General features: G+C 48.6%; 1 protein-coding gene across 3 annotated transcripts in view; it reads left to right on the top strand.

The window, feature by feature from the left end:
• The first annotated feature begins 607 nt into the window (after positions 1 to 607).
• PLEKHH3 (pleckstrin homology, MyTH4 and FERM domain containing H3) overlaps positions 608 to 23,316 on the top strand; it is a 36,867-nt gene continuing 14,158 nt past the window's right edge. Inside the window, exons 1-4 of one of the 3 annotated variants that reach the window (XM_081884088.1) lie at positions 608 to 938; positions 16,635 to 16,693; positions 22,228 to 22,316; positions 22,901 to 23,095. In XM_081884088.1, coding sequence (XP_081740214.1) covers positions 858 to 938; positions 16,635 to 16,693; positions 22,228 to 22,316; positions 22,901 to 23,095 — 424 coding nt within the window. In that variant the 5' untranslated portion in view covers positions 608 to 857. Of the gene's footprint in view, positions 939 to 1,469; positions 1,755 to 8,486; positions 8,704 to 16,634; positions 16,694 to 22,227; positions 22,317 to 22,900; positions 23,096 to 23,316 lie in introns of those variants that run through there. The other 2 variants (XM_081884087.1, XM_081884089.1) reach the window with 2 other exon arrangements.

Below are 23,316 nucleotides of genomic sequence, written 5' to 3'. Positions count from 1 at the left end.
TTCACTAAAAAAACAACAACCTCAGATGCAACTTGTTTTCTCATTAGCTGATGGGAAAAGCTGATGGGTGAAGGAAGAAGCATTCGCAGACCTGCTGCCACCGCCTTTGAAAGCCTAATAAGAGCCCTGTGGGATCAGGCCAAGGAAACCATCTAATCCACATCCTGTTTCCCACAGTGGCTAACTAAACGCCTCCAGGGAAACTCAAGAGCAGGACGTGAAGTCAACAGCCACCCTTCCCTACTGCTGGCTAGCCTAGTATTTAATCACATAGCACCTCCCAAAACGGAGGCTAATTAATAGTTGGGTGATTGATAGCTGTTGATAGACTTGTCTTCCCCAGTCGAATGTTTCGCAGCTTCTCTGGAGCTACCGCAAAGAACCTGACGTGCCTAAGAGTTCTTAATTTCTGTCATGCAAAAGGATTTTTAAAAATGAAAATTGCCAGGCCTTTGGCTGCCCTACATATAACACATTCCTTGCCCTGGGAAATGGAATAGAGAAAAAGCGAGTCTGCCCATTCTCAGAACAACTCTCCTTTTTTATTATGTTCCACATCTTTCAGACCCTCCAAGTGTCCCTATTTTCCAGGGAGTTCCAGATTCATAGATACCGTCCCGGTTTCTGATTTGATCCTGGAATGTCCCGCTTTTCCTTAGGACGTCCCTGTTTTCATAGGAGAAATGTAGGAGGGTATGGCGTTAGGCGACCTCCAAGCCAAAGAGATAAGTAACTATGCAACCTTTAGGTGACATCTCAAGGCAGCCCTACATAAGGAAGTTTTTATGTTTAACGTTTCATTATGTTTCTATATATGTTGGAAGCTGCCCAGTTGACGTCCTTCTCTCCATCGGGGAATGTTGGAGGCTATTCGGCGTGCGAAACCTGCCTCCCGAGTTCGCCAGGAAATCACATATTACCCTCCATTACAACTCCAGGTGTGTACCTAAGAGGGCGGACGGGGAGCCGGTTAACGCCACTGCAGCCGAGGAACGAAAACCTCTGCATATGCTCAGGAGAACTGCGCCTCTTGCTTCTCGAGCAGAAGCCTCCCTGCCGCCTTATCAGAGGCTTCAGATACCTCGGATCCAGACCCCTCCCCAACTCGCCCTTGCGCTTTCCCTTCTCCGGCCGAAGTCGGGAAAAGGCGCAGCCCCGTCCCGACGGCGCTTTCTGAGCCGCCCCGATCGCTCCACCCGGCCCCGATCCTTGAGTTTTGGCACCAGACCGGAGCCCGCCCGCCTGCTTTGCCTCCGGCTCCGGGGCAGCGGGAAGCTGAGCTCGCCCCGGGCCTGTCTCCCTCTCCCAGCCGGTCCGCGTGACGCATCCGGCTGCCGGCCCCCCGGAAAGGGCGGCTCCTCCCGGGGCAACCGGCGGGGCTGGGCCGGGACGCGCTGCTCCTCCTCCTCTTCCCCAGCTCGGGCGCGGGGGCGGGGAGAGCCGGGGCGGGGCGAGAGCGGGCTGAGCGAGCGCGCCAGACGGCCGGGGAGCTGCGCGCCGGGAGGGTCCCTCTTTGGCGTCTCCAAACGCGCCCTGGGCGCACCGTCCTTTCCTTGGCTCGCCTTGCGCGCGCGGATCGAGGCTCCTGCGGCGAGCTCAGGCGCCGGATGCCGTTCCCCGGCGGCTTGTGGTGGTTGCTGTGCTGCAGGCAAGGCTTCACCTTGCTCCGACGCGACTATGGCGAGGCAGGCAAAGGGGGGGCGGACGACGACGAAGCCGAGGAGTCCTTCGAATTGCGCAGCAAAGGCGACGAGGTGAGTTGGGCAGCTCCCGGAGTTACTTGCTGCAGCTTCTGCAGAGCTGGCCGGCAGATCTCACTTTTATTTTTTTAATACCTTGCGCTTTTGCGACCCTAGAGGAGCCCGCGTGCCTTAACTCGTCCCCGCGCCCCCGATACGGGGGGGGGGGGAACCAGTAGGATAAAGTGTCCTGAACGCGGCTGGGACGTAAATTCGCGCAGGTTAACTGCGGCTTCGCCTTTGGAAGCTCTGTCCTGTGCGCCGGGGGCGGGGGGAAGAGAATTGCTGGCTTTACTCAGTGTAAAGGAATTCGCTTGAAACGTGTTCGGAGGCTTTGCTGAGCCTTGACTCATGCAGCCCTGGACCTGCGTTCTTGATTTGCAAAGGAGCACATGAAGGTGGAACAAGGAGGGCTGGCGCGGTAAGATATCCGTGCATAAACTTCTTCAGGCGCTTTTGCACCTAGGATATATGCTCTTTGGGGCCGCCGATCTAACCTGCAGGATAGCACCCCCGGCCCCATCAGCTTGTCTCCATTCTGTAAGCAGTTTGGGAGCCATCCCCAGGGCAGCACTGCCCGTCTCCTCATCCTCCTAATTTCGGGGGGGGGGGTGGATGAGCTTCTTCCGGATAGGTAGCATGAACTAAGTGGCAGGAATGATTTGCTGGCAACGTGAGTTGGGGAGCGGGTGTCTCCTCATATTCATAATCCTTATGTAATTCTACGGCCATGAATTATGCAGAATGAGCTGTTGTCTTGGCTGCTTGGCCACCTCTTCCTCCCAGCCCATTTCCTTTTCACCGCGGGCAAAAGGAAGTCATGGAGAGCTGAAACCTGGCCAGCTTCAAGAGTGACAGAGAGCAGGGCTGCCTTTTGGCTGGCTGGGACACAGGGCCCTTCACAGCGCGACCGGAGTTCAGAAAGAAGCCATTCATCTTCCCCACCCTGCATTTCCCTCCGTTTTCTCCCTGGGGAGCAAAAGGTGCACTGCCAATTGCCCACCCAACCACCTCTTCCAGAATAGGACCCAGACCAGTTTCAAAGGATGAATTTCTTGACATCAGCTGAAGCTGTAGATTTGTGCCAGTTGTTTTTTTTTTGCAGGAATAATGATGCTTACTCTAGGGTAGAACGAGCCTGTTTGCTCTAATAAAAGATTTCCTTTCTCTGACCTAGTACTTTGAATACTAGGCATACCTTTGCACTTGTGGGCTTCCTCTGCAAGAGACCTGGAGAGCAGCAACACGAGAGCAGGGACTTCTCTGTGGTGACTTCCCACTTGTGGAATGCTCTCCCCAGGGAGGCTTACTCTGGCGCCTTCGTTACCTGTCATTAGGCACCGGGCAAAAACATTCCTCTTCTCCCAGGCCTTTGGCTAATTAAGCATTCTATGGCCTTTTAAACAGTGTGCGGGGGTTATTGTTTGTTACAATGGTATGTATTTATGTATTTTTACATTGTAAACCGCCCTGTGATCCTTGGACAAAGTGTGGTACAGTGGTACCTCCGGTTACAGTCTCCGCTAACCCAGAAATAGTACCTCAGGTTAAGAACTTTGCTTCAGGATGAGAACAGAAATCGTGCTCCAGCGGCATGGCAGCAGCAGGAGGCCTCATTAGCTAAAGTTGTACCTCAGGTTAAGAACAGTTTCAGGTTAAGAACGGACCTCCAAAACGAATTAAGTTCTTAATCAGAGGTACCACTGTACAGGCAAAACATTGTAGAGAAGCGGATTGCAGTCTGGCTGGCCAAGGGACTTGAAAAGGTTTAGCTTAACCCGAAGCTGGATCTGCTGGGAAAATTGGGAGTCTCTTTCTCTCTCTCACACACGCACACCTTTCTGCTCTGAAACTTCTCCAGTCAGAAAGGCAGGTCCTGTCAAGAGGAACGGGATGTGACATGTTGGAGGCGATGCATCACCGCAGCCTGGAAGGAACAGGTTTGGGGTTCTCCAGATCTCTGCAGAGGTGTTATTAGACGTCCACGGAAGAGGAAGCGCTAGCCCTGGGATGGGAGGAGGGGAAATGGATCTCCAAGCTGGACTGCCCAGCGAGTTGTAGCCTTCGTTTGCCAACACATTGCTGCCTCTGGCTGCATTTGTAGGCCCTGTTGCCCTTCCAAGAGGAAACAAAATTTGGGGCTGTAGATGATTTGGCTGAAAAGGCTGCATCACAAATCCTGGAGACCAAATTAAAGGTAAAGGGACCCCTGACCATTAGGTCCAGTCCTGGCCGACTCTGGGGTTGTGGCGCTCATCTCGCTTTATTGGCCGAGGGAGCCGGCGTACAGCTTCCGGGTCATGTGGCCAGCATGACTAAGCCGCTTCTGGCGAACCAGAGCAGCGCACGGAAACGCCGTTTACTTTCCCGCCAGAGCGGTACCTATTTATCTACTTGCACTTTGACGTGCTTTCGAACTGCTAGGTGGGCAGGAGCTGGGACTTCACGCCGTCGCGGGGATTTGAACTGCCAACCTTCCGATCGGCAAGCCCTAGGCTCTGTGGTTTAACCTACAGAGCCACCAAGAGACCAAATTATTGGAGACCGAGTTATTGGGGGCTAAATATACACATGCTGCTTTGAGCCGCCCAGAACTTTTTATTGCACTAGCCATAGGCCATGGCATCATTCAGAAGGAGAACTGCAAACAACAACAATAACCATAACCATAACAATCATCGGGCACCACACATACAATAAAACCACAGTCTACTAAAATTATTAGATGCATTAAATATAATAGAGTAGCAGAAGATTCTCAGGTAAGATGTGCCAAATTAAATATCCGAATCCCCTTTGCAGTTGACCGCTATTTTGTCTAGTTCCTTCCTCCTGATCTTCTTAGCTGCCGGCCCATAGAGTGCTGCTTTATAAGTAACAGTCGTCTGTGTCGCTCAGCAGCCATTTCACCCTTTCCACCCTATTCAGATGTATTCCACTCGTAAACGGGTTTTATAAATCCGTCTCTTGGGTCTATATATAACGGGCACTGCAATAAATACAGTGGTACCTCTGGTTATGTACATAATTCATTCTGGAGGTCCATTCTTAACCTGAAACTGTTCTTAACCTGAAGCACCACTTTAGCTAATGGGGCCTCCCGCTGCTGCAGTGCCGCCGGAACACGATTTCTATTCTCATCCTGAAGCAAAGTTCTTAACCCGAGGTAATATTTCTGGGTTAGCGGAGTCTGTAACCTGAAGCGTATGTAACCCGAGGTACCACTGTAATGGCACAGGTCCTCGACCCAGGGTTGTCCACACAGACAGAGTCTCTCTTCATAATGTACTTTGAGCACCTCCTATTTAATCCTGCTTAGCAGTAAAATTGGAAGCATGTATGTCCAGCTAAAGCAGGAATGGTGAAACTGTGGCCCTCTATATGCTGTTGGACTACAGTTCCCATCTTCCATCACCAGTGGCCATGTTGCCTGGAGCTGATGGGAGATGGTCCATCAACAGCTCGCCCGCCCCCGTCCCCCGTCTGAATTAGATGGTTCTGGGAAGCCCACAGCAGGGCTTGAACCCAACTGCCCTCTCCCTGGCTGTTGGACTAATTACTATGGCTAATACCTATCGATAGGCCCGTTTATAGAGGATAGGTCCAATCCCATTTTAGAGCCATCTAAGCCCATGGCGGGGGACGCGGGTGGCGCTGTGGGTTAAAGCCTCAGCGCCTAGGGCTTGCCGATCGAAAGGTCGGCGGTTCGAATCCCCGTGGTGGGGTGCGCTCCCGTTGCTCGGTCCCAGCGCCTGCCAACCTAGCAGTTCGAAAGCACCCTCGGGTGCAAGTAGATAAATAGGGACCGCTTTCTAGAGGGAAGGTAAACGGCGTTTCCGTGTGCAGCTCTGGCTCGCCAGAGCAGCGATGTCACGCTGGCCACGTGACCCGGAAGTGTCTTCGGACAGCGCTGGCCCCTGGCCTCTTGAGTGAGATGGGCGCACAACCCCAGAGTCTGGCAAGACTGGCCCGTACGGGCAGGGGTACCTTTACCTTTTAAGCCCATGGCCATTGTCTCTTGTGGCCGTAAGTTCAATACATTGCGTCAGGGCTGGGGAACCTGTGGTCTTTCAGCTGTTCCTTGACTCCAGCTCCCATCAGCCCTAGCCAATGTGGCCAGTGTTTAGGGATGATGGGAATTGTGGTCTAGGAATGCATTGTGTGACTTTCTTTTGTCTGTCCCCAGTCTGCTGGCCAACCAATTTAACAGCGTGACCCTCAGTTTTAGCATTGAAAGGGGCGGGGACATTCCCCCTCCCCAATACCATGCCTGATTTTGCGCACCTCTGTCTTAACCATCCTTGTCTGTCAGCCTAGGTAGCTCAATTGGTTAGAGCGTGGTGCTGATAACGGCAAGGTTGCAGGTTTGATCCCCGTATAGGTTAGCTGCATATTCTTGCATTGCATGGACTTGGACTAAATAATAATAATAATAATAATAATTTTTTAAAAAATTATTATTTGTACCCCATCCATTCTGGGTGGCTTCCAACAGAGATTAAAAATACATTAAAATACATTTAATAAAGGTAAAGCTAAAGGGACCCCTGACCATTAGGTCCAGTTGCGCCCGACTCTGGGGTTGCAGCGCTCATCTCGCTTTATTGGCCGAGGGAGCCGGCGTACAGCTTCCGGGTCATGTGGCCAGCATGTTGCGAACCAGAACAGCGCATGGAAACGCCATTTACCTTCCCCCCGGAGTGGTACCTATTTATCTACTTGCACTTAGACGTGCTTTTGAACTGCTAGGTTGGTAGGAGCACGGACTGAGCAACGGGAGCTCACCCCGTTTCGGGGATTCGAACCGCCGACCTTCTGATCGGCAAGTCCTAGGCTCTGTGGCTTAACCCACAGCGCCACCCGTGTCCCAAAATACATTTAATATAAAGATTAAAAATAAACCACGGCAAAGCTAAACTGGTTCCATTTCTTTATCCTCAGGGTCCCTTACAACTCTACAATTCTGTGGTTATCTGATTCATTTATTCTCTCCCCCCCCCCAAAAAAAAGTAATTACCAAGTGTTCTACCTTTTTTTTTTTTTTTGACAGGGGAAATGCTCTAGCTACTTCATCATGTCTTTTAACTATAGGCTTTGTGCGATGCTGCCAGAACCTGTTTTCCCCAGTGGGGTGCTACGCCAAAGCAGCGCTGGGGTGGGCGTGAGCTCACTTACCACCACAAAAGCAGCTTAGCTGGAGAGACCAGATCCTGAACCTGGTCATCTGATAGGTGTTAACTGGGCGTGCTGTAGTGTCACACATGCCTGGCACTCCTTACCTTGACCCCTCAGGAAATTTAAGGATTTGGCATCCCCAAACTGGGCCCTCCAGATGTTTTGGGACTACAATTCCCATCATCCCTGACCACAGGTCCTGTTAGCTAGGGATGATGGGAGTTGTAGTCCCAAAACATCTGGAGGGCCGGGTTTGGGGGCGCCTGATTTGGAGGATGCTATCCAGCTTGGGACGCGGGTGGTGCTGTGGGTTAAACCACAGAGCCTAGGACTTGCCGATCAGAAGGTCAGCGGTTCGAATCCCTGCGACGGGGTGAGCTCCCGTTGCTCGGTCCCTGCTCCTGCCAACCTAGCAGTTCGAAAGCACGTCAAAGTGCAAGTAGATAAATAGGTACCGCTCCGGCGGGAAGGTAAACGGCGTTTCCGTGCGCTGCTCTGGTTCGCCAGAAGCGGCTTAGTCATGCTGGCCACATGACCCGGAAGCTGTACGCCGGCTCCCTCGGCCAATAAAGCGAGATGAGCGCCGCAACCCCAGAGTCGGCCACGACTGAACATAATGGTCAGGGGTCCCTTTACCTTTACCTATCCATCTTAGGTTGGCTGGGGTTAGGATGGTCCCCAGGAACATCGCCGCTGGTCAGGGAAGAAGGGAGTTGAAGTTTGCCAATATCTGGAAGGCCACAGCTTCCTCACCCCACCCCACCCAGCATTTGAAATTAGCCAGGTGCCATGCACGTTTTGTGACTGGCATGGGTTCAATTGCGACCACTTGGAGATCTTCGAATGCCAGGTTGGAACCTGTCATTTCCACCTGGCTGGCCCCTCCGGCTTTCTTAAGCAGCTAAGCAGTTAATCATTGCAACGATCCTGTGAGGTAGGCTGTGACCGAGTGCATATGTGAACCGTGATCTCCCAGGTCCTAGTCCGACACTCTAACCCATGGGTGGGCAAACTAAGGCCTGTGGGCCGGATCCGTCCCTGTCGCCTTCTAAATCCAGCCTGTGGGTGGTCCGGGAATCAGCATGTTTTTACATGAGTAGAATGGGTCCTTTTATTTAAAATGCATCTCTGGGTTATTTGTGGGGTAAAGGAATTCGTTCGTTATTTTTCCTTCAAAATATAGTCCGGCCCCCCACAAGGTCTGAGGGACAGTGGACCGCCCCCCTGCTGAAAACGTTTGCTGACCCTGCTCTAACCACTACATCACCTTGGCTTCCTAGAGTACTTCTGCTGTGCTATGAGCTAAATTAAGTAGGCAAATAAATATGGGGGGGGGGGAGCAAAATGTCACTTGGAGAAGGATCTGAAATATTTTCCTTTCAACATGAATTGGTTTCATTCTGGATTTTTTTATTTGGTGTTTTAATGTGTTGTAAAGCGCTTTGAGATTTCTTCTTCTTCGAGATATAAAGCAGTCTAGAAATGAACTGAAGAAAAGGAAAAATAAATCTCATTAGGAGGGTGGAATGGCACCTAGACATTCTGTTGTGGCGACCGTAACCTAGGTTTTAAGCTGCCATTTTGCAGTGACCTTATATGTCTTGAGTTTCCTAACATGGCTCACCCCTGGTTTATGGAACAGCAATTGAAGAACATCTAGCCCCACATTCCCCTTTTTAGTGGCTTCCCTCCAAGTCCAGTGTCTTTGCCCTGCCAAGGCTTTCTGAAAGAGGAATGCAGAATTTATTTTTCAGTCATGCAAGTTCCTTCATTTCGGGCCCTCAGAATGGTAAGGAAAAGTGTTCAGTTCTCTTCTCCATCAGGTTGTGGTGAAAAGTGATCAGACACAACCGTGTTTTCACCCGCAGACCCCACTTTGCCCAAGTGAGAAAATCCATGATTTGTCATTTATGTAGATTGTCGTCCAAAGAGTTCCATAAGCTGAAACAGTTTTATTTTTAAGGGAGTAGAGTTCTCTCTTTCGAAGGAGGAGTGAAAGCTGCTGTAGTCAATGGGTAAACTCTTACAAAGAGTTTACTATTTCAGAACACTTTACAGTGGTACCTCTGGATACTACCAGGATCTGTTCTGGAGCCCCGTTCGCATCCAGAAGCGAACACAACCCACGTCTGCGCAGGTCGTGATTCGCCGCTTCTGCGCATGCGCATGATGTAATTTTGACTGCGCATGCGCGAGTGGCGAAACCCGGAAGTAACGCATTCCATTACTTCCGGGTCACTGCAGAGCGCAATCCGAAAGCGCTCAACCTGAAGCAACTTCAACTGTATTTCTAAAGTATTACAGTGGTACCTCGGGTTACAGACGCTTCAGGTTACAGACTCTGCAAAACCAGAAATAGTACCTTAGTTCAATAACTTTGCTTCAGGATGAGAACAGAAACCGCACGGCGGCAGCGGGGAGGCCCCATTAGTTAAAGTGGTACCTCAGGTTAAGAACGGACCTCCAGAACGAATTTAAGTTCTTAACCCGAGGTCCCACTGTACACTGTTCACCTGAACTAGAACCCTACCAAAGAAAGCAAAGAGAAGTACCTGGCTTCTTTTTGCTCCCTCCCCCCACCAGTCCCTCACAGTTCAGACTGCTAATCTGAAATATTTCAAGTCAAGGTGCTTTTTCGGTGAGTACAAGGGCTTGCAGACTCAAAGAGGGCCCTTCCTTACCATGCAAATTTGAGATAATTGCTACAAACAACCATTAAACTTTTAAAAGCCTTCCTGAGCCTGGTCATTATAGTATGGCGTCATTCCCTTCTGGAGAAGGAGGAAGGGACACCTGTCAGAACAGGGGAGGGATGTTTAATTTTCATTTTTCATTTTTCATTTCACATTTAATTTGTATACCACCTTTCTATTTCACTATACCCAAGGCGGTTTACAAGCTGAAGAGGCAAAGAATGTACACCATGTAACAATCCAATCCAAAAATGTGATAATAAAACATAACTTTAAAATAAGCAACTTATATCAAATAAAGTCAGATTCAACAATCCACTAGAAGAGTATAGAATATTAAACATCAGCGTATAAAAATGAAACAGAAACCCACTCTTAACAATTACAATAAATAATTTCTAAAGTATAATAAATAAAAACAAAGGCAAGTCACAGTGTATAAAATAATACAATACAAATTGAGAAGCCATGAAGGAAGGAAGGATAACAACAGGAAGATTTAAAGAAGGAACTATTGGAAACTCAAGGCAGTAGAAACATAAGATGATTGGAACCCCACTGAACTTGAAGCATGGGAAGCCCCAACAAAAAATTATAATTTGGCAGAATATTTGGATTATATGAGATGTATTTGTATAATTTGGAATGTGCAATGTGATCTGATTGGATTGTTAAAATGGAAAACTTAATAAAAATTATTATTAAAAAAGAGAGAAGCAGAGATTGGAGGGTGGGGCACGGCAGGCAGAAAGGTCTTGCCTGATGGACAGCTGGAAGTCTCTCTCCTTGAGGAGACCTTGAGGAGTTCTGCCTAGGGTTCTCCTTGCCGGAAGCAAATTAGGGCCTTCTCCCACAAAGACTCTGGACCTGCAGTTTCCAGCTCTGGTAGCTTAATCCTGCTAGGAGGTCTTCTGAGAAGGGTTCTAGGAGAGCAGTCTCAACTCCTGGTGGGCTCATCATGCAACGGATGAGTGTTGGCCTAAGACCTGGGAGACCAGGGTCCATGTTTCCACTCAGCCATGAAGCTCACCACCACTGACCCCAACCCAGCTCACACGGTTGTTGTGAGGATAATACAGAAAGGGGAAGAGCCACGGACATCATCTTCAATGTTTGAAATTGTGTTGTTGTTGTTTAGTCATTTAGTCGTGTCCGACTCTTCGTGACCCCATGGACCAGAGCACGCCAGGCACTCCTGTCTTCCACTGCCTTCCGCAGTTTGGTCAAACTCATGTTGGTAGCTTCGAGAACACTGTCCAACCATCTCATCCTCTGTCGTCCCCTTCTCCTTGTGCCCTCCATCTTTCCCAACGTTGGGTCTTTTCCAGGGAGTCTTCTCTTCTCATGAGGTGGCCAAAGTATTGGAGCCTCAGCTTCAGGATCTGTCCTTCCAGTGAGCACTCAGGGCTGATTTCCTTCAGCCCTGATAGGTTTGATCTTCTTGCAGTCCATGGGACTCTCAAGAGTCTCCTCCAGCACCATAATTCAAAAGCATCAATTCTTCGGCGATCAGCCTTCTTTATGGTCCAGCTCTCACTTCCATACTTCCATACATGATGTATGGAAGTTTGAAATTAGCCGGGCACATTTTGTACCTGGCTATCGACCACTTGGGGCCAAGTCAAGATGCCTGGGCTTCAGGATGGTGCCTGACATGTCCATCATCTGGGGATCATTGGATCTGGACTGTTTTCACACACTAGTGCCATGTCCTGTAGAATTTTCTCCGTTTTATTTTATCTGCACAATCAGAATGAATTTCTGGAACCAAATTGTTGTTTCTTCTTTTTCTTCTGTGCAGCCTGAGTAGGAGCAGTCACTGTTAAGAAAAAGAGGGGCAAATAGGTCATTATATGTGTGGATTGTCCCTGGATAAGTTCTCAAAGTTCTTAAGCTAGTCCAAGGTTGTCAACTGAACTAGACAGATGTTTAACATAATCACAGTCAGTCCATCATTTGGAAAATAAGATTTTAGTGCTTGCCTCGGCAGCACATATACTAAAATTGGAGCATGGGAAATAAGACTTTAGAGCCTTCTTGCCCCAAAATGGCAACCGGACATTCCTTTTTTGGCGACTTTAACCTTGGTTTAAGGAACCATTTGGCCCCTAGCTTATATATCTTAGTTTCTAATGCTGGTTTGAGCGCTTTGGAGGAAAGCTGGGACAAGAAAGCTAATTAATATACAGTGGTACATCGGGTTAAGAACTTAATTTGTTCTGGAGGTCCGTTCTTAACCTGAAACTATTCTTAACCAGAAGCACCACTTTAGCTAATGGGGCCTCCTGCTGCCACTGTGCCACCGGCATGTGATTTCTGTTCTTAAGTAAAGTTCTTAACCCGAGGTACTACTTCCGGATTAGCGGAGTCTGTAACCTGAAGCATCTGTAACCTGAGGTACCACTATACTATACTATACTATACTATACTATACTATACTATACCGTATTTTTTGCTCTAAAAGACTCACTTTCCCCCTCCTCAAAAGTAAGGGGGAAATATGTGTGCGTCTTATGGAGCGAATGCAGGCTGTGCAGCTATCCCAGAAGCCAGAACAGCAAGAGGGATTGCTGCTTTCACTGCGCAGCGGTCCCTCTTGCTGTTCTGGCATCTGAGATTCAGAATATTTTTTTTCTTGTTTTCCTCCTCCAAAAACTAGGTGCATCTTGTGGTCTGGTGCGTCTTATAGAGTGAAAAATACAGTAATATTATAATATAATGTGATATGATATGATATGATATATAATATAATATAATATAATATAATATAATATAATATAATATAATATAATATAATATGCATTGTTCTGGAAGCACCCTGTCTGTGTGCCATTACTGCTGATCAGCCATGGTGAAACTGTAGACTCTGGGTTGCCCTCAACCCCACAAAGGAGCTCAGTCTCTGGAACGGGGCTGTGGCATTTATTCACCAGCCCTTGCCCGGGCACCCACTGGAAAGATGCAAAAACAAGGGCAGGGCCTCTTGCACTTGGAATAATTGTGCAGAAGAAGGCATTCCAAGAGTTGTCGCTTCCATGACAACCTCACATGGGACGAAGATGGCCCCATCGGTGCTGCAAACCTTGCCGCTTGGTGCTTTGGGGAAATCGTGGCTTACGGAAGCTGGCGTTCCCCACCCCCCGTAACATGAGGATAGGTAAAGGTAACCATTAGGTCCAGTCGTGACCAACTCTGGGGTTGCGGCGCTCATCTCGCTTTATTGGCCGAGGGAGCCGGCGTACAGCTTCCGGATCATGTGGCCAGCATGATTAAGCCGCTTCTGGCGAACCAGAGCAGTGCACGGAAACGCTGTTTACCTTCCCGCTGGAGCGGTACCTATTTATCTACTTGCACTTTGACGTGCTTTCAAACAGCTAGGTTGGCAGGAGCAGGGACCGGGCAACGGGAAGCTCACCCCATTGCAGGAATTTGAACCGCCGACCTTCTGATCAGCAAGTCCTAGGCTCTGTGGTTTAACCCACAGCGCCACCCGCATCCCTTTAACATGAGGATAGTTGAGAGCTAAGGGAATCCCAGCGGTCTTATAGTCTTGGGGGATGTAATGGGATGGCTGCCAGACAGCGCTTGCTTCTACTTGTCCTCTGTTGCAAGCCCCCTTCTTCCTCTCTGTGTGCCCAGTGCTTGCCCTCTGGGCAGATAAATATAGTGCTGTTAAATATGTGCTGAGCAACAGTGCCAGAGTGCAGGCATACTGTGATTTTTTAAAGATACAATGCAGCCTGACATATTACAGTGGCACTCACGAAATCAAGACAGCTTTTCCTTATGTCTTGGCCTCCACATACTCGTTGTTTCTTGCCGTCTTTTCAGCCATGCTCATCTTCCTCTGCAGGTTGGGACAACGTTGAAGCGAGGGCTAGCTTGGTGCATGAATTTTAATATGCTTGTAAACGCTATAATCTGAATTATGACATCTGATTTTAAGCTGAAGAGAGCAAGATGGTGCATGTTGCCGAACCAAAAGGGAACCCAGCAAAGTTTTGCATTTCCCAGCATCATCAGAACATCCCACTTCTTCTGCTTTGCTGATAATTTTCTGAATGAGGAATTCATTTTAAACACAGCCTACGTGCTGGAAAGGCTGATTTTATGCATGCTGAGTGAGTCATAAATCAGGATTCGCTTCTTCTTTTCCATTGCTAGTTCCACCTTGTGATGGCAAAGGCATTTGTCCTTCTCCTTGTCTTGTATCCTTCTCCATAGCCTTGGTCAACATTTTGATCTCCCAGTTCTCCTATATGACCCACCATTATTAGCTTCTGCCACTTCCTCTAATTCAGATGAAATCAACAGCAATGGCAGCGCATGATGCTGTGCTGTATGGATGTAGTCAATGCATAGCATGGATGTAAAGGATGGATGGCGGCTAACAGACTGGGGTTGAATCCTGACAAGACAGAATTACTGTTTTGGGGGGACAGGAGGCGGGTGGGTATGGAGGACTTCCTGATCCTGAATGGGGTAACTGTGCCCCTGAAGGACCAGGTGCGCAGCCTGGGAGTCATTATGGACTCACAGCTGTCCATGGAGGCGCAGGTCAATTATGTGTCCAGGCGGCTGTCTACCAGCTCCATCTGGTATGCAGGCTGAGACGCTACCTGCCTGCATACTGTTTCCCTAGAGTGGTGCATGCTCTAGTTATCTCTCACTTGGACTACTGCAACGCGCTCTATGTGGGGCTACCTTTGAAGGTGACCTGGAAACTACAACAAATCCAGAATGCGGCAGCTAGACTGGTGACTGGGAGTGGCTGCCGAGACCATATAACACTGGTCTTGAAAGACCTCCACTGGCTCCCAGTACGTTTCCGAGCACAATTCAAAATGTTGGTGCTGACCTTTAAAGCCCTAAACGGCCTCAGAGCAGTTTACCTGAAGGAGCGTCTCCACCTCCATCGTTCTGCCCAGACACTGAGGTCCAGCGCCAAGGGCCTTCTGGCGGTTCCCTGGTGAGAAGCCAAGTTACAGGGAACCAGGCAAGAAGGCCTTCTCGGTAGTGGCACCCGCCCTATAGAACGCCCTCCCACCAGATGTCAAGGAGAAAAATAACTACCAAACTTTTAGAAGACATCTGAAGGCAGCCCTGTTTAGGGAAGCTTTTAATGTTGAATAGGTTATTGTATTTTAGTGTTTTGTTGGAAGCCGCCCAGAGTGGCTGGGGAAACCCAGCCAGATGGGCGGGGTATAAATAATAAATTATTATTATTATTATTATTATTATTATTATTATTATTATTATTATTATTACATCTAACACCAATAGCAGCCTTTTGTAGGCATTATTTGGGCTCCACAACGTTCGGGGTGTCCTGGTTTTTACTTTCTGAAATATGGCAAACCCTAGGCTTTTGGCGCATACCTGAATTTATACATTCCTCAGCTCGCCACTTCAAATCAGTGGTTTTGATCCTAAAATCCGGCAGCATTTATGATATGGGTGGGGATAATTAACTGAGCTAGGAGAGAGAGGGTTCTACTTTTCTTTTTTTGATAAGCATTTGAAGGTGTACGATGGTATCCCGCCAGTTCCAGCTCTGCTTCTTCTGCAGAATAATCCTTCCACACTCTCTTGGCGCCTGCTGCCAGCCCGCCTGCCTTCCCCTGCAAGGATTATGGCAGCCCTTGCAAACTTGATCTGATTTATAACAGGTGTTCTAATGCCAGAGGACAGTTGGTGCCCCGTCTATAACAGGCTACCTGTTGCAGCAGCTCCCTGGCTTTATATTTCGTCTCTCCCGTTTTTTCCACCTGGCCTTTGCTCTGGCAGAGAGAGGGGGCCTGGAGGAGCGCATTGGCCTATGTCAAAACCGGACCTGGCTGTGTGTCCTGCACTGCCCCCGTCCCCTTTAACTGTGCCAAAAATCTCCTTGCAGATTTTGGCGCCTGCCAACACCACCGAGCCCCTTTGAATAACGTGCACGAAGCCAGGTTTCCCTCTTGCCCTCTGCTGGGGACTTTTCTGCTCTCCCGGCCTGCCCATCCCCCTTTGCAGAGGAAGGAAGCCTTGGCCACAATAGGACTTTGTTTGCCTGTATCTTACTCAGCAATGTGCTTGTGCAATTCTGCACAGCCCTGGAGCCCAGTGCCAAGGTCTGCTGAGGATACAGGAACCCGTTCAGCTGCTGCAGCTTGCGGTGTGTGCAGTGGGGAGGGTGGGGGGTGGCTAGCCAGACAGACTGTGGCCTGGGAGGGGCAGCAGCCCAGACGAGGCAGCCTGGGAAAATTGCAGATTAATAATTCGCTCCCATGTGTGGTTGGGGAAATGGGAAGGGCAACGTTACTGTGCATTTCCCCCCTATCTTTCTCTGGACCGGCCTCTTGCTTTTATGTGAGAACACACACACACACAATATAATAATGTGCGGCAGAGGGTGTTGTTCTGGGTTTTGACCCCCCCCCCGTCTTCAAAGCCTTCCAACCTGTCTTCTAACGCAGGTGGCGCTGTGGGTTAAACCGCAGAGCCTAGGACTTGCCGATCAGAAGGTCGGCGGTTCGAATCCCCGTGACGGGGTGAGCTCCCGTTGCTCGGTCCCTGCTCCTGCTAACCTAGTGTGGCAAGGCCACCTGGAAGAGTTTTACATTTTCTGTATAACCATGTATCCCAATAATGCTTAAATTGTTAAGGCTAGAATCTTAGGATTCTAAATCTTAGGAATCCAAAAATTTTAGGAATCCAGAGTCTCTCTCTGCCCTGTTCGAAAGCACATCAAAGTGCACGTAGATAAATAGGTACCACTCCGGCGGGAAGGTAAACGGCGTTTCGGTGCGCTGCTCTGGTTCGCCAGATGCGGCTTAGTCATGCTGGCCACATGACCCGGAAGCTGTACGCCGGCTCCCTCGGCCAATAAAGCGAGATGAGCGCCGCAGCCCCAGAGTTGGCCACGACTGGACCTAATGGTCAGGGGTCCCTTTACCTTTAACACGTCTCCTTATCCAAATCACCTGCAAAGCGTAGTTTTGTTTTCTTGTGTCCTGATCAGTGTCTCCCTCCCCCCCTTGCTTTTCAGGGAGCTCCCTTGCAGGTGAACGTCACTCAGCCCAGTCGGACCAGCAGCGGTTCCGAAAGGTGAGCAGCGAGGGGTCGTGGGGCAGCTCGGTCGGTAGAGCACAAGGCTCTGAATCTCGGTTGCAGGTTCAATTTCCACGTTGGTCAAAAGATTACTGCATTGCATGGGATTGGGCCTGTAATAAACAAAAATCTGCCCTTATTCCCCATAAGGGAATAAGGGCAGATTTTTATGACCCTACCAACTCTACAATTCTGATTCAGTTTGGGGCGTGGCACTCAAATAGGTAAATGTGTTATTGGGGGCGGGGTAAGCTGTTCATGTCAGAATTCTGGCTCCTGTCCTGTCCAGTAGCTACGTGCTAAGGGAGGATCACGCACTGCATGTGATTTTCTTGTTGCATGTTAAAAAAATACCAGTCCTGGGACTTCCATCTCAAATTAGCATATGACTGGGGGTTCCTACTGACTTAGATTGCAGGCATAGGAGTGGGGGAAAGATCATTCTAGTTGCCCAAACAGGTATTTAATTTTTAAAAAAGAATAAGTGGCAGGGCATAAGCTTAGCTAGGAAACCAGCCATCTCCCCTGAAAGTATTCCCTCTGATTTCAGATATCTGTGTGGGGAGAACACTTTGTACATGTTCAGATGCAGTCTGCTAGCATTTTACATGAGAACTGGCTAGCTTGGGGGGGGGGCGCATTGGACTACCTGATCCTCATTGTGCCTTCCAGTGCTGCAATTCTGTGATTCTCTGTTTTAGAGCAGAGAGGAGCCATAGTTCAGTGGCAGAAGCACCTTCTTTGCAAATAAAATATCCCAGGTTTAGTTGGACTAGGGAGAGAAATCCCATCTGAAACTCTGGAGAACCACTGCAAGTCATTGTAGATTATTATTATTATTATTATTCATTTATTTCATTTTTCTACTGCTTTATATTTTAAAGAAAAATCTCAAAGCGGTTTACTTCATATTAAACATCAATAGCACAATCCAGAACCAAACATTTCTGAAGAAAGTACACAGTCAAAGCAACACAATTAACAGGAAACCAAAATACCATCTCAGAGATTTCAAAATAAAACATCACAAAGGAGGTCAACCACAGAATACATATTTAACACAAAGTTAACGAAAACAAAACAAAAATCTTAAACATTTCAAAAGAAAACGTTGCTGAGTGAAGTCAAATATAAAATGCACATTTAAAACAGCATAATTAACAAGAGAACAAAATATTATCCTAAGCATGACACGGCTGCTTGGCAGGCACAAAAAAATGGGGCAAAAGAACCCAATAATTAGGATTTGTTGCCAGGCATCACCATAGATGATGCTGAGCTACACAGACCAATTTCCTGACACAGAAAACCTAAGAGTTCAGCCCCAATTTGGGGAGCATTCCTCCTGGGTCTCAGACTAATGTGTCCCAAAGTGCGCCTTGTTTTGTTCCTTTTTGGAAGGTTTCTCAATTCTTTCTCAACTAGAGAGCAACTGGGAGAGAGAGAGAGAGAGGAGAAGCGATTGTGGGAAGAATTCTGTCTGGTGACCCACACTCCTCCCGCCCCGCTTGCAAGCTAATGGTTCCCAGCTGGGGTCAGGCCTAGCCTGGAGGAAAGGGAGTCCAGCATCTTCCTCTGTTGCAAGACAGGGCCTGGGAAAAGGCCGAGGGGAACAGAGGCCCATGTGCGAAGATGAGAGCTCTGGGGTTCGTCCTCCGCAGAGCGAGCGTCTGAACATTGCTGTGGCTGAGCGCCTGGGAAAAAGCAGAAAAGAAAAGGGGCGAGTGATGCCTTTTGGGAGGGGGGTTAAAAACATCTAGGTGGCAGTGGACTCTCATATATATATATATACCGTATTTTTCGCTCTATAAGACGCACCAGACCATAAGACGCACCTAGTTTTTGGAGGAGGAAAACAAGAAAAAAAATATTCTGAATCTCAGAAGCCAGAACAACAAGAGGGATCACTGCACAGCGAAAGCAGCAATCCCTCTTGCTATTCTGGCTTCTGGGATAGCTGTGCAGCCTGCATTCGCTCCATAAGACGCACACACATCTCCCCTTGCTTTTTAGGAGGGAAAAAGTGAGTCTTATAGAGCAAAAAATACGGGGTATATATATATATATATATATATGCAGGTTTTGGTGTCCTCGGGTGTCTTCCCGTGTAAAAGTTGGGGTGTCTAGGCGACGTTTCGACGAGGTCTCACTCGTCATCTTCAGGCTGGTGCTTTCGGCTTCTTGTTACTGGAACAGAGCAGGATCTCAGTGTTTGAGTTCCTATAAATACTGTTGAGGGGGTGTGGTGTATAGCCTCCAATGTTCTGGGCAGAGAGGAAGTTCCCAGGCTAGTGTGCCTTTTCTTCTTTTGTTCCTTAATTACTTGAGGGATATCTTGAGTGATTTCTTGAGTGATATCCTGAGTACCACTTAGGTGGGTCATTAGGTGTGGATTAGTTGCTAAAGTCTTTGTGTCTTGACCTCTTGAACTTTGTGAAGAGTTTTTCTGAGAAGATGGCTGTACTGCACTTAGTTGTGCTCTGGCTTGGCTTCGTGTATAGGGGCGAGCTGTGGTTTTGTGGCCACACCCCCTCAACAGTATTTATAGGAACTCAAACACTGAGACACCCCAACTTTTACACGGGAAGACACCCGAGGACACCAAAACCTGCATTCCTGTACCCGTGAAAATCTACGAAAGCATATATATATATATATATATATATATCTATCCAGAATGCGGCAGCTAGACTGGTGACTGGGAGCAGCCGCCGAGACCATATAACACCGGTCTTGAAAGACCTACATTGGCTCCCAGTACATTTCTGAACACAATTCAAAGTCTTGGTGCTGACCTTTAAAGTCCTAAACGACCTCGGTCCAGTATATCTGAAGAAGCATCTCCACCTCCATCGTTCTACCCAGACACTGAGGTCCAGCTCTGAGGGCCTTCTGGCGTTTCCCTCATTTCGAGGGAACCAGGCAGAGGGCCTTCTTGGTGGTGGCCCTCCCACCAGATGTCAAGACAACAAACAACTATTTTACTTTTAAAAGACAACTGAAGGCAGCTCTGTTTAGGGAAGTTTTTAATGTCTGACACTGTGTTGTTTTTAATATTCGGTTGGAAACCGCCCAGAGTGGCTGGGGAAACCCAGCCAGATGGGTGGGGTATAAATAATAAATTATTATTATCTTAGGTGGGGCCAAAGCCAGCAGTGGATGTGGCCAGGACCAAAACGTAGATGGGGCCTCTCTCTTTCCCTCTTATTCTCCACTTTGCAGTCTGCTATGGGAGGGACGGGTCACTCTTGCAAGAAGCCTAAAACTGGCCTTCAAAGTTAGCCCGACGCCTGCTTTTTGCCTGCCCTTGTCTAGGAGTAACTGGAAGTCTTGGTTTTCCTGTTTTCCATCTCCCTTGTGGGGGTGTGGGGGGACCCCCAATCTACCTCCCTCTGGAAGGCCCTCCCCCTAAGCCCCAAATGGATAATAAGTGCTCATTCCGTAGTAACTAATGATAGTACCCCTGAGCACCTAAAATGGAGTTTAGAGTCACCCACCAAAAGGAGAATATCGTATATCCCGGACTCATGGAAGTGTACAAATGGGAAACAGCACTTGCAAGTGGATGCATGGGATGGAGTCAAAATTCAGAGACGGCGGTGGGCGGATAAGGCCGGAAATCGCTTAACTATTTTGCACATTTTGGAGCAGTTCTAGCAACACGGGGGGGGGGGGCAATGCAAATATGCAAGTCAGAAGCAAAAATAAGTAAAATAAATGTGGGGCTGGACTCCCTTCATTGAGAGGGTTGCAGAATTTAGGGGTAGGGTGGGGGGCAAGCCCTTCCCTTCCTCTTTTGTCGTCCCCCCTTGCCCAAATGCACACACTGTTCCCTCGGACAATCCAGCCGGCATCCTCTCCTCTCCTGAGCTCCTTCGTTTCCCAAATTCTTGGCAGCCTTTCTATATAAACAGCTTATTTTTAGCCGGAGGTTAACAGTGCAAGAGCTGGCGGCCCACTTTCCCACAGCCGTGGAGGGAAGTGGGTGTGGGGCCGCGTCCGAGGAAGAGGAGGAAAAGCAGTGGGGACGGGTGCTGGAATGTGCGTAGGCCGCAGTTTGGGGTTCTGTGGGGAGGGAGGCGAGGAAACATGGGAGCACGCAGTTTCCAAACCCTGAGCCCCACCTTTAGCAATTGTGAGGCTGTGTTTTAATTTTTGGCCGTATACTGTATTTTTCACTCCATAAGACACACTTTTTTCCTCTTAAAATCTAAGGGGGAATGTCTGTGCGTCTTATGGAGCGAATGTGTGGTCCCTGGGACTGGGGGGGGGGACCCGGGCTTCCCTTGCCAGTCCCGACCTGCTCTTTGGGACAGAGCGAGGCTCTCTCACTTCCCCCACCTCCCGCAAAAGTCCTCAAGAGCCGCATTTTTTTCCTCTTGAATCTCCCCCCCCCCCCCAAGTAGGTGTGCCTTATGGTCAGGTGTGCCTTATGGAGCGAAAAAATACGGTAGGTTGCAAACTCACTTTAGTTCTAGCTGAAATGCAGTTTTTTTACTCCCGACCCACCGGTTGGAGACCAGGCCTTCAGGGATGGGTCACACTCAGGGTGGATTTGATTTAAATCAAATTGATTTAAACCACGATTTAAACCACTAGTCGGTAAGACTTGATGTAAATTAAATATATATTTATAGAAAGACTCATTATTTCTGGTATAATCTTAATATTTATAACCAGGTGGAGGTTTCATTTTTGGAAGAATAAATTTACAGAGTAGTTTTTGCAGTTGCATCAAAAATTACAGATGTGTTTAGCTATTAGAAATACCTAGATAATTTTGAAATTATTGTGAGGTTTAATAAGTTAACTGTGTGGACAATTTTTCTGCTGTACTTTATTGGAAGGAGGAAAACAATCATTTCCTTAACAACAATTTAAACAATTTGTTTAACTAAAACAATAACATTATAGCATATGCATCCATGTTTGTTAACTGATGTGGTTAAACAATAAAAACAGACTGAGCTTTAGCACACATGAAAACCTTAAAAACAAATCCTTATTTCCTGATGAATAGCCTTTGGAATATAAAGTAGCTTAAATAGAAAACTAGAAAGATTTTTTTCTCCAAAAGCATTTTATTTAAAAAAATTCGATTTAAATAAAAATAATCCAATTTAAATTTTAAAAATCTGATTTTTAAAGTTGATTTTTATTCACCCTGGTCACACTAGGGCCTCAGGTTGATGTTTCCATCTCTTTAGCTCAGAGGTGCATAAAGCCCTGAATTAAAGCAAATGTGGCCCTTCAAGGCTCTCTGTTTGGCCCTCAGCACCTCCCCCTTGCAGCCACACCCTGTCTCTCCAGACCACAGTCCTCCTCACCAGCTCCAGAATATTGCCTGACTAGAATATTTCCTTGCACTCAGAGGGGCATAGAAACTAGCTTACGTGGAAAGTTTTGAGCATTTGCATTTTTTGCTCCACCCACTTTTGCCTGTGGCCCCCAGAAGCTTGCTGAGGGGGAATGTGGCCCTCGGGCTCAGTGAGGTTCCCCGGCCCTGCTTGACCCAATCTGTCATCCCGCAGGTCTCTGCCAGTGTCCGAAGAAACGCACAGTCTTATCACGGAGAAGAAGAGCGGGAGACTGCAAGGAGAACCCGATGCTATCGTGAAAGGTAGGGTCTTAACGCAGCGCGACTCCCTGAGCGTGGTACTTGCATTGCAAGTTGCGCTAAATTAAAGAGCAGCCACAAAGCGTTTAGGGGATGCGGGTGGCGCTGTGGGTTAAACCACAGAGCCTAGGACTTGCCGATCAGAAGGTTGGCGGTTCGAATCCCCGTGACGGGGTGAGCTCCCGTTGCTTGGTCCCTGCCCCTGCCAACCTAGCAGTTCAAAGTGCAAGTAGATAAATAGGTACCACTCCGGTGGGAATGTAAACAGCGTTTCCGTGCGCTGCTCTGGTTCGCCAGAAACGGCTTAGTCATGCTGGCCACATGACCCGGAAGCTGTACGCCGGCTCCCTCGGCCAGTAAAGCGAGATGAGCACTGCAACCCCAGAGTTGGCCACGAGTGGACCTAATGGTCAGGGGTCCCTTTATCTTTTTACTATTCCTTCTCCTACATAGATGGGCTACCTTCCCAGGTTGACCAGCCCTATCTGCCCCACCTGTAGAAGCAGAAAGAGAGCCAATGTGTTCTTGGGGTGGGGGCCAACCTGAGCACAGGCTCCACCTCACCATCTTTCTATTGCCTCTTTCAGGCTGGCTGCAACGGGAGGTCCGGGGAGGTATAAAGACCCCTTGGCTGCGTCCTCGCAAGTACTGGTTTGTGCTGACGGAGGATTCGCTCGACTACTATAGCGGTTGTGAGGTGACCGCCCGGTGCCTTGGTTCGCTCGTCCTCACCAGTCTCTGTTCTGTGCTGTGGCCTGACAAGCAGACCTACAAGGAGACAGGTAAACAATGTGCCTGGCTGTGGAGTGGGAGCCCGGGAGCCAGAGCGCCCTTGCTTGGGTATTGAGCCTTTTAGCACAGCGTTGGAGAACCTCAGATTCAAATGTGGCCCCTTGAACCCTTTCCTCTGGCCCTTGGGATTCTCCTCAGACCACGCCCTCTTCAACTTGGGGGGTGGGGTAGGTACCAACAAGTTTTCTGTCCGGATTTTCACTTTTTGAAA

This window comes from Podarcis melisellensis, assembly GCF_964234715.1.
Source record: "Podarcis melisellensis genome assembly, chromosome: 13".
In the NCBI taxonomy this organism is placed as follows: domain Eukaryota; kingdom Metazoa; phylum Chordata; class Lepidosauria; order Squamata; family Lacertidae; genus Podarcis; species Podarcis melisellensis.
The sequence above is the reverse complement of the archived record's forward strand: the minus strand, read 5'-3'. Positions and strand labels throughout refer to the sequence as shown.